The sequence below is a fragment of the Amphiura filiformis genome, chromosome 13 (genome assembly GCF_039555335.1).
Source record: "Amphiura filiformis chromosome 13, Afil_fr2py, whole genome shotgun sequence".
Taxonomy (NCBI): domain Eukaryota; kingdom Metazoa; phylum Echinodermata; class Ophiuroidea; order Amphilepidida; family Amphiuridae; genus Amphiura; species Amphiura filiformis.
In genome coordinates, this window is record NC_092640.1 from 53568095 (window position 1) to 53580117 (window position 12023).

Consider the following 12023-nt stretch of genomic DNA (forward strand, 5'->3'; position numbering starts at 1 on the left):
CTGTCTTGATAAGACCAGGTCCTTTAAGCAACTGGAGGTCATTACGTGGAGCACAGGCTGGCGTTAGCAGTGCAATGAATAAAGGCCTACAGCCACAGAAAATATACAAAATTCCTGAATGTCTTTCTATCTCTGGTTGAGATTTTAAAAAAACAACAATGGAAGTGAATACAGGACATCTTTAGTTATAAATGTGTTAAACTAGTTACTGTTAATGCAAATACAACGATTGAGTATCAAGAGACACTCTATTTTGAAAATATACCGCCCTAAAATTGCTCAAAAATTGCTGACGACCGGTATTTAGGAGTACTCACAGCATAGTACATACTACCATATTTGGATGAGTTGAAGACAACAATGCAAGTGAAAACAAGATATCTTTATAATGTATGTTAAACTAGTTGCTGTTAATGTCACTACAAAGACTGAGTATCAAGAGACACTCTGTTTTGAAAATAGACCCCTTTATAATTGCTCCAAAATGGCTGACAACTGGCCATATTTAGGCATACTCGCCGCCGCAAACTACCATATATCTGATTGAGAATAAAACAACAAAGGAAGTGAATACAATACATCTTTTGTTATATAAATGTTAAACCAGTTGTTGTTAATGCAATTACAAAGATAAAGTATCAAAAGACACTCTATTTTGAAAATAGACCCACTTATAAGTGCATGCTCATAATGGCTGACGACCGGTATTTAGAACTACTCACGCACAAACTACCATATTTGGTTGAGTTTAAAACAGCAATGGAAGTGAATACAAGACATCTTTTGTTATATATCTATTAAACTAGTTACTGTTAATGTAATTACAAAGATTGAGTATTAAGAGACACTCTATTTTGAAATTAGAACCATTTACAATTGCTCAAAAATGGCTGACGACCAGTATCTGGAGTATTCGCGGCACAAAGTGCCATATCTGGTTGAGCTTAAAACAACAATGGAAGTAAATACATGAAACTTTTTGTTATATATATATTAAACTAGTTACTGTTAATGTAATTACAAAGATTGAGTATCAAGAGACACTCTATTTTGAAAATATACCCCTAAAAATGCTCCAAAATGTCCGACGACCAATGTTCCGAATAGTCACGACCATATTGGAGGCTCTTGAGCTACCAGTAAATATTGTTCAATATTTCTGAAAATTTTACAGGATAGGGTTTTCAACCAACTGAACCATTCTAGGGGTTAGGAGCATGGTATTTCAGACTTATAAGAACCACCCTATTAATGATTCAAAATGCATTCAAATTCAATGCATTTTGAAATCATTAATAGAGTATGACATGAATAGAAATTATCAATTTTCATATTAAAAATACAACATCTTTTTTTTTTTTTTAATTCGAGTATAATCCCACCCCCCAATTGTGAAAAATTTTCACCTAAAAAAGCGGGTGGGACTATAATCGGACCAATACGATAATATTATTATTTAATCCAGTTTTGATGACCAGTGTGAACATTTGAATGCAATGAAATATTGATTAGTTTTACCACCAATTGACACCTAAATTTGTTTACTATTGGGAGTGGGTGTGTGTTTTGTAATTAGCCTACTGTTAGTATGCAGTGAGGTGAGGGGAAAAAAACTTATGCATGTTTGCAAAATAAAATTTAAAAAATCAGATTTTTAAAGTTTTCAGGGATTTTTTTTTACATGGTTTAAACCTCTAATAGAAAAAAAAATGAAATAGAAAATATCAACTGACCGACTTACTTAGCAAGGCCATCTGCCCATAGAACAGCATGTTTTTTGTATGTTTTTTCCCCCAGTGGCCTGAACATTATTAATTTATTTATATACAGCCAATAATAGTGTTCAACTTCTTTTGTATTTTATTGTTTAATGACCATAAGACTGGAACTGTAAGTCTAGTGAATGTGATGAAAATGTCATCAAAACAAAGCTCTAAACATGACCAGTACAAACTGAATTTTGATTTTTTTTTTCCCCACGACAAATGACTCATTTTGCTCAAGATCGCAAAATATGAAAGAATTACAAGGCATTTTGGGAAGACTACAAATAAGATGCAAACACTCGAAAACCATATTATGGGTCAAGACCAACACTGAATGAAGGCCAATAATGAGGTTTAGTCACAAGCTTGTCTGGTTTATACTTCACAACTTGCAATTTTGTGAGGATTCTATTTGATAGAAAATTTCTCGCATTTTGCCTACAAGTAGTGAGAAATTTCAATTTAAGAAATTAAATTTTTACAATTTCTATTTGCTATCAGTGTCTTTTTCTCTTCCTTTTTAATTCAATTTTATTACAATTGATCAACATGGTTTTGGAAATTACTGCAAGGCTATTTTGTATTAGGTCAAAATATGTAACAAGATTTGACTGAAAGCTAAAAAGGAATTAATTTATTTGGTTAATAAATCACAAATTAAAATCAAGAAACTGCTCCTTGTCTTGTGTACGAACTATGATATTAAGATATTAAGAACATGATTTTGGAAGTTACTGCAAGACTAAATGTTTTGAGGTTTGTCAAAATAGGAAACAAGGTTTGACTGAAAACTTAAAGGAATTAATTTGGTTAATAAAGTCACAAATTAAAATCAAGAAACTGCACCTTGATTTTGGAAGTTACTGCAAGACTAAATGTTTTGAGGTCTGTCAAGTCAAAATATGAAACAAGGTTTGACTGAAAACTTAATAGGAATTAATTAATATGGTATAAATAAGCCACAAATTAAAAATCAAGAAACTGCAAACTTAAACAAAAACAAAGATATGGTTGGTTTGAACATTCCAAAAATAATAAATGCTATTGAATATCTGCAGGTCCTTTCATACACATGTAAACTCATGAATGCTAAAATAGAAAATTGTTTCTATGGAAAGAAGAGCCCGCTTAGTACATGTATGCACAAGGAACGTTGATAATATTGCTTCTGCCGTTACGCAAATCAAATTCATTCATGTTTTGCCATTCAGGTGTTGTGCAATCTTCGATGGGTGGGGAATCTGTTGCGTTGTGCCTCAAACATCTCCACACTGATACAATCATCTAGAGGTACGAGTTCGCTTGTAAACACTGATTTGTAGCAGTCTGCGAACTGTGCCAAGGGGATTGCAACTAGTGCATGCAAAGTGATGATTATTTTTACGGAACGTAATTTTACAAATTTTTAAGCTGATGTTGTGGCTGTGAAAATAAAGTTGTGCGAAAATATTGTCCTTTGTTACGACAAATGTGAACTTACCAACCAACAAATTTAAAGATTGGATATTGTGAATGGCGAAAAATACAACCGTCGAAAATGAGAACCACAAAAATGTGCGTTTAGGCGAGGAGTGGGAGAGTGAGAAAATGTATGCGTAATGGCAGGTGCTATTTTCACTCATGACCATTTGTTGAGCGCTGGGTGCATACATGTGACGAGCGAGATGATGGCCTCATGACGTCTTGAATTTTAAATCTTTTCTTCGAAGTAACATTCACTGCATTGGGAATGAGGAGATCATGAGCATACTGCATTGACTGGTTGGCTGGCTCGTCTACTGAGGCATTATAGGTTGATGTATACGTGTTTGTGTGATCCTCAAGAAGTGTTTATAAAATAACTATGTGCCAGACTATGTACAAAAGATGTACGTAATTTACATTGAATGTCAAGATATTTTACAAGTATTAACCTACATGTATTTTGACAGTTCCAAAGCAAGATGATTCTGTGGAACTGGAAAAAAAATGTCTGTAAACATTTGAAGGGAACTGCGTTGAAAAATGTGTCCACAGTCTTAAATTTTCATTTATAAATTTCCAGCATGCCAGAAATATTCTGATGTTTTTATATCAATGTGTATGATGATTGTAAGAAACCTAAATAAATATGTTTATTTTAAAGAAAAAAGCTAACATTCATATATATTCAATTTTAAAAATCAAATTAAAAGTTAACTTTCCAGTGACCTGCATATTTTAAAGCCACAACTAGTGCACAATATTTTGGAACTTAAATTTAGAATTCTTTGGCCAGATGGGTCTAAATTCAATATGAAAAGAGTTTCTTCAATCTTCAAACATGATCACATTTTCAATTTAAAGTAAATGATTAAAACTTAGATTTTTAAAGTTTTAAAAATTAACATATGATAATCAGGCATGCTATAAACATCTAGTAAAATTAGTATTTACTAGCAGGATACCCGCGCTTCGCGCGGGTCCCCGCTAGATGAGTAAATGGGAGCGTTCACTATAACAGGAAGAATTACTGAACATGTAGAATCATCCTAAAGATACATTTTATTTATATAAATCTGTCTCTTCTTACATTTCCTTTTTTCCTTTCTTTTCAGTTTCTTCTACATGGGGCTATTTTGTTCTCATTTTTAAAAAAATTGCTGCTTAGCTTGTGATTTTCCGTTTCCATGTTATTTATTTATTTAAACCCGTTCCCATTTTTTTTCTAAATCTGTCATTTGTTACATTTCCCTTTTAGCTTCATTTTTTATTTGCTGCTTGTATATTTAATTCTGTTATCATTATTATAGCTTCTTTTTTTCTTACGTTTCCTGATTAGTTTCTTTCCTACTTTGTTTCGTTCCCGTTTCATTTAGTTAATTTAACCCGTTGGCCTAATTACTCGTACCTCGTTTGTCATTTTAATTTCATTTTTCTTTATAGTAGGTCTACCGCTTCATTTTGTTTATACAACACACATATTTTTCCCGTATACGTCCTCTCATAGCGTGTATGCGGACGTGTTCATCTTTATCATAATCCCGTGACCCGTCCATGTACCTTTTTATCCTTTTGATGCGCAGGCTGGCAACTGATATTCATAACAAAAAACCTGTTTTTACCCATATTTTCACTGTTTTTGCAGCCAATTCTTGACCGATTTCAACCAAATAAAGTCCAGGCAATTTCCCGTATATTCCTCGATCTCCCGTATGAATTTGGCGACATTTGGATCGAAACTGACGGAGCCTTTTACATTACATATGCCACATACATACAACATTCCCCTATTTATAGTAAGATTATGGTAGACATTATTGAAATAAAATTCAATATTTGAGGTCATGTTCGGATGCTTTGGTGTCAGGAGATATATCACTGGCCAGCCATTATTTTGCGGACTATTTAACACCTGGTAATAAAGGGGAACTACCACTGTGGAAACACTAGGATCTCTAACATGACAATCTCTAGGACACAGTTCCTTAACCCCAATATGCTTCTACACTTAAACAGTGACCTTTGCATGTGTTGGGTACAAAAACTCATCCACTACAACTGAGGTCAAAATTTGAGCTTTGCTTGTTTGATGGACATCATTGAGCTATGCCATTGGGGATGAGGTCATTAATGGCTTGTGAATGGCTGTGTTGGATGACAAGATAATGAGTCATGGCTAAGACAGAATCCCATTTAACTTGGGGATCATATTTCACTGACGGATGGCTGGCCGGAGCAAATAGGATGATGGTTGCTGGCTTGTGTTGGTTTTAATTAGCTTGCCAATTTCTAGTGACTCAGTTCAGTAACCTAGAATGAAATAATCATGAATGTCACTCAAAATATGACCTCAAGTTGCAGAATATGAGTTTTTAAAAGTATAAAAAAACCATTCAAAGGTCATTCTATTATATGATAGACAGATGATGTCCAATCTTATCCTACCTTTGTTTGAAGGAGATCTGGTGCTGAAAAGGTTGTAAAAAGGCCCCCCTTAATTTTAAATGAATACCATAAGGATTCACAATAGCGTGCATGGGCCCCTTTATTTTGGGGTAATTTTGTTTTTGTGTACAAATTGAGAGCTCCCTTCTAAAAATCCCAACAAGAATTGAGGTTCTGTCAACTTCTGTGCCCTTATTTAATTTGCTGATGGGATTTTTATGGGAAGGCACTTTTAATTTGTTCCTAAAAATTCTAGTTATTTCAAGGGAGCCCATAGGCAAATCTTATGGATACAGTATACCAGGGGTCTTTCATATTTCTTGAGATAGAATTAAGGGGGTATTACACCCCTATGGTAAATTTGTGACTATTTTTGCATTTTTCTCAAAAATAATAACATAATGGTAACAAAAGTAAATGTATATTATTGGGGCAAGGAATCCAATTATTACACTGAAATTTCAGTGACTCAAGACAAGCGGTTCAGTATGTATGATAGAAAATGAGGTACATTCTAGCGGTACCTTGTGTCTTGGGTCACTGAAATTTCAGTGTAATAAATGGACTCTTTGCCCCTATAATATACATAACTTTTGTTACCACTGTGTTATTAGTTTTTGAGAAAAATGCACAACTAGACACAAATTTATCGAGGGGTGTAGTACTTCTTAAGTTCTTATGATTCTTTATGCCTTGGGTGATGGGTGCCCTGGACATAAGGAATTGAGTGCAAATCCAATGGGGGGGGCTTATTCTGAAAAGATGGTCATAACCTTTCAATTTTCTTCTTAGTTGATATTTCTGAAAAGAAAATAGTTTAGTTAGTATTTTACCGATGTACCAACCATTTTTAAGCCACTTCAGGAAAAAATGTTACCCTACATTTTTTTGGAATCCTTGACGGATATCTGAAAGCCGAAATGAACCTAAATTCAATGCCAATCTTGCAACTAAAAAGATGAAAAATTTAAGTGATAATGGATGCACTTCAACATATGAACACATGGTGCATATGGTGAGTGGTATATTTATACCACATGATGATAGGATGCTGATTTTGTGTGGTGTTCATTTCATTGAAAGCATCAGCGATGACATCATTTTCTACTTAAAATACTGTCATGATTACAGGATCATGAATGAATTTGCAATTGCTTCAATATTATATTACTCATTAGTTTGAAGATGGTGTTTCATGCTAATTATCTATGACATGAAGGATCTATTTGAATCAAAGAGGTAGAGAGCCAAAGAAAACTGACTATGCCATTTTTGTGCGTTGTTCATGGAGGCCACTTAACCCTAACCGTACTAAACACAAAAAGTCCAGTTCACAAAGCATAGGCACAGGCGGGTATCCCATGTGATGCGATTGCATCATCTTGCGAACAGTCATATGGTCGCGGAATGCTTGGCTGGGCAAGCTACACCCCTGTGCGTGTGTCTGGCACCTGAGGGGTCGGTGGTTCAAAACTGCACCCTAGAAAAAAAGTTTTCTCTTCCTTTTCTTTCTTTCTTTCTTTCTTCCTCCTTTCCTTCCCCCTCGTCAAAATGCTACTAAATACCTTATGATTCCTTGGAAGTCTCTACCACTCCTCATTGGCATGGGTGATGCTGTTAATGTCACATGCATAGATATTTTCTCATTTTACTTATCGTAACGAGGGAAAACCGATATCTAGCAATTGATTTATAATTGTTTTGTTTTTATTCTTTTGCACAACAGGGAGGCGACGTAGAAAAGAAATATAATGGTCTATTAGAAAAGAAATGGACATCTGTCATCAGATTACAGAAAAAGGTCATGGACCTTGAATCAAAACTCAATGAAGCAGAACGAGAATTTCACAGCGGCGGTCCGACGCGGGATAAACGATCGCCGACGGAATGGATACCGAGGCCGCCGGAGAGGTATAGTCTACAAGGGCATCGGAGTCCAATCACCAGGGTAGTTCTGCATCCTGTTTACAGTGTAGTCGTGTCATCTTCAGAGGATGCTACAATTAAGGTATGGATCAATTAATTGATTATTGATAATATGACAATTTCGTCGTTGGGCAGGAAAAACCTGTGGCCCCTGAACATGTTTAAAACAAAACTGCCAACCAGTTACATAGGACATATGATTTAAGCACGTTCAGGGGCCAATGACACATATGAGGTTTTTCCTGCCCAACGACGATTTATTGATTATTGATTAGAATTTGAAGACTTGGAGGCCTGGGGAGAGCTCTCGTAACAATATCCTAGGATATCTTAGTGGTGTGTATAGATCATAGACTAAAGAGATGCAGACAATCTTCAAACAGCCAAAGTCCCTGTGCTTTGTATGCAGGGAATTCTCACATATTCATGAGGGCCATCACGCCAGTGTCACACACCTTCGCATTATGTCTTTGCGTTTAAGCGAAAGAAAACATGAAAGACCATAAATATACACTGTATGTGTATAGTTTCATACGTTGTTGTGTGCTTCATGGAACGATTGGTCCTCTTTAACGAATGATACTGAAACGGGCTACAAATGTATTTGCCACAGAGAACCAGGACTCGACCGCCATCTTGATACAGGCATGGAGCAAAAATTGGGGGTATTCGGTTTCCCTCGGAATGCGCTCGAGGCATTCGTAGTCATGCAAACGCGACATGGATGATGGGCGCATTTGAGAGACGCACTTGATGCGACCTGCACGCGAGTACCAAGATGCTTCAGATGAAACGCAGAATTGTTTTCGTTCGTCTCCGCACACCGTTGGGCAAGGACCCGAATACCCCCAATTTTCTCCCCATAGCTGACGGCGCGATTGTACATGCCGGTATAGGGAGTCCCGGTTCTCCTTCTCTAATTCTGTGGTATTTGTACAGTAGATACCCTGCATCTCTTTAGTTAATATGTGCGTACAAACCTCTGTGTACACCGTTGTGAACAACTATACCTTCTAGTACAGATGAGTGGGCCAAGGCCACTTGACAGATTGGGGATACATCATGAGATTGAGACAGCTACTGAGGTGTCACAGATTTGTATGGATTTAAAGAGCATCTGATACTCCATGGTTAGTGTCTAGCTAACCACATCTCCTGGTGGTCAGTCGGCGGTCATAGCCCGATGGTTTTTCCCCCCCGACAGCAAAGCTGCTCAGTACAGGGAGTTTGATATAGTATACATGTGTAAAATATATCTTAGTGTAGGGTCATTCCATGCCAACTGACCAAGGGGTGTACACAATACCTCTGTTAGGGTATTGTTTGTTACGAGAATTTCACTCCTGGAATTTCTAGTATAATTCTCTTTCTAAAATTTCAGACTCCCTAAATTTAGGTCAGTTTATACGGCTTCATCACTTGTCACCCAAGCAATCAATTAATCTAGAACATCAATCAATGTTAAAACAATTTTAAACATAACATTTTGTTTGTAAGCGTCACATTTGGATAATGCAAGGACAGCTTCACAAAAGAAGAAGGTATCTATACTATTAAAGAGGAACTTGCCGATAATCGATACTTTGAAGAGGAACTGATCGATTCATCGGTATCATCTCGGAGATTATAGATAAATTATAAATTAATAAATAGATAAATAAATAAGTTCTAGCATTTCCAGATGAATGGTAAATGCATAGATAGATAGATAAATTAATAAATACAAATAATTATTTGGATTTATTCGGTAGATCAACCAATGGTGGCCCGCTTATTTACGGTCCGTTGCTGCGTTGCTATACGCGGATTACGCACAGGTCGTGGCAACTTCCCGACGCTAATGGTAACAAAACTTCCAGTTTCATCTAAGACGGAAAATATCACATCTCTTAGACGGAACTAACAAATTAATGGCTGAGACAAAGGTGGTTTTAAGTTACGTATTTTGAAAATAAATGGTTCAAGTGATCTAATAATTTTGAAAGTGATATTAGTTTATCCGTTCGTGGTGACTTTCGACGGAGAGTGGGCATTATGCGGCATGGTAACCGCAACGGCTATAATAATAAATCAACTGCATTCGTTTATGCAAATTATGACTTTCGAAACTTCTTTTGTGATGACTTTCCGAAGATTTTAAATTCAAGGTAGGCCAAGGCATATATACGGTATTGGACAGTAATTTGAGTTTATTCGCTTGTCATGTTGTGATGAATTTCGATGGGGAGTGTGGGTCATTATTAGCAGATTATAGCATGGTATAAAACCGCAACCGCTAAATATCCGTGGCGTAGATTTCTTTTTTGACATTAGGGAGGGATGAAAACATTTCTTGAAGTAGGCATATAGTGAATCCGGCATCTTTTGGCAACATTAACAGTGGCGTAGATTTCTCTTGACATGGCATGGGGGATGGGTCCGTTTAAATCAATTTCTTGCAATAGGCCTACAGTGAAGCCAGCATCTTGGCGACAGAATAATTTATGGCAAGCTAATTAGGCCTACTGGTGAATTATATTGTGCAAAAGTGGAACAAATTAGCATCGAAGGCATAAAAATTGGCACTTTTAGTTTGGCCAAAAATGAGGTTAATTTTGTCAGAAACCCACATCTATTATACATGTGTGAACTTGGGGTGATTATACGGACCATTGACCTTATCAAAACATTGGTGGGGGGGTTATACCCACCCCAACACCGAATTTACGCTATGTAACTCAACCTTCTTGAAACCCAATGTTGCTATAGGCCTACTTGATGAAACAGAAACACATAATTATAAAAAAAGAACCCACATACATGCGTCAACATGGAGGTGATTCAGTAGATCATGCCCCTTATCGAAATATTGAGGAATTTATTACTCATCCCGGGATTTATGCCTATGTAAAGAAAGAAGAAGGAAGGAAGGAAAAAAGGAAGGAAAGAGGGAAGGAAAGATGGAAAGAAAGAGGGAAAGAACGAAAGAAAGAAAGAAAGAAAGAAAGAAAGAAAGAAAGAAAGAAAGAAAGAAAGAAAGAAAGAAAGAAAGAAAGAGAGAGAGAGAGAAGAAAGAGAAGAAGAGAGAGAGAAGAGAGAGAGAGAGAGAGAGAGAGAGAAAAAAGAAAGAAAGAAAGAAAAAGAAACAACGGGAAAGCAAGAAAGAGAAAGGAGAGAGAAACGAAAACAAAGAAGAAATAGACAGACAGAAAGAAAGAAGAGAGAGAGAGAGAGAAAGAAAGTGAACAAGCAAGAAACAGAAAGAGAAATGGAACGCAGGAAAGAGAGAAACTGAAAGAAAAAGGGAAAGACAAAGAAAAAATAAGTAAAATGGGGAAGGAAAGAGGGAAAGAAAGAAAGAAAGAAAGAAAGAAAGAAAGAAAGAAAGAAAGAAAGAAAGAAAGAAAGAAAGAAAGAGGGAAAGAAAGAAAGAAAGAAAGAAAGAAAGGGAAGAAAGAAAGAAAGAAAGAAAGAAAGAAAGAAAGAAAGAAAGAAAGAAAGAAAGAAAGAAAGAAAGAAAGAAAGAAAGAAAGAAAGAAAGAAAGAAAGAAAGAAAGAAAGAAAGAAAGAAAGAAAGAAAGAAAGAAAGAAAGAAAGAAAGAAAGAAAGAGAAGAGAGAGAGAGAGAGAGAGAGAGAGAGAGAGAGAGAGAGAGAGAGAGAGAGAGAGAGAGAGAGAGAGAGAGAGAGAGAGAGAGAGAGAGAGAGAGAGAGAGAGAGAGAGAGAGAGAGAGAGAGAGAGAGAGAGAGAGAGAGAGAGAGAGAGAGAGAGAGAGAGAGAGGGAGGGAGGGAGGGAGGAGGAGGGAGGGAGGGAGGGAAAGCAAGAAAGAAAGGGAGGGAAAGCAAGAAAGAAAGGGAGGGAAAGCAAGAAAGAAAGGGAGGGAAAGCAAGAAAGAAAGGGAGGGAAAGCAAGAAAGAAAGAACGGGAAAGAAAGAACGGGAAAGTAAGAAGCAAGAAAGAAAGGGAGGGAAAGCAAGAAAGAAAGGGAGGGAAAGCAAGAAAGAAAGCAAAGCAAGAAAGAAAGAACGGGAAAGCAAGAAAGAAAGAACGGGAAAGCAAGAAAGAAAGAACGGGAAAGAAAGAACGTCGTTTGCAAAGTAGAGGCAACAAATGGTAGGCCTACCACATCACTAACCCCGTAATAATTGAGCTGTTAAAAGCGATACCAATTGACATGATTACCATTTCCATCGTTTATACTAACCGATCCCGTTTACTAACCGCTCCCATTTACTCATCTAGCGGGGGCCCGCGCGAAGCGCGGGTACCCGCTAGTAGTTTATTATTATGTGGCACTTGAGAGGGAAAATGATACTTGTGGAAGAACAAACTTGTTAATACATTCATGGTAGCACCCATGCTAATACCACAGGTGGGGAGAGAGAGCCAAATAAATTACAGCATCTGGTTCACATGTGGCCTCTGTCAATAGGACTTGAACCCATG

At 36.7% G+C, this 12023-nt stretch overlaps 1 protein-coding gene across 1 annotated transcript in view; it reads left to right on the forward strand.

Moving 5' to 3' along the window:
• Positions 1-12023, forward strand: part of LOC140168523 (lissencephaly-1 homolog) — an 86661-nt gene that overhangs the window by 35942 nt on the left and 38696 nt on the right. Inside the window, exon 4 of the mRNA XM_072191924.1 lies at positions 7399-7680. Within this exon, the coding sequence (XP_072048025.1) occupies positions 7399-7680 (282 nt within the window). The remainder of the gene's footprint in view (positions 1-7398; positions 7681-12023) is intronic.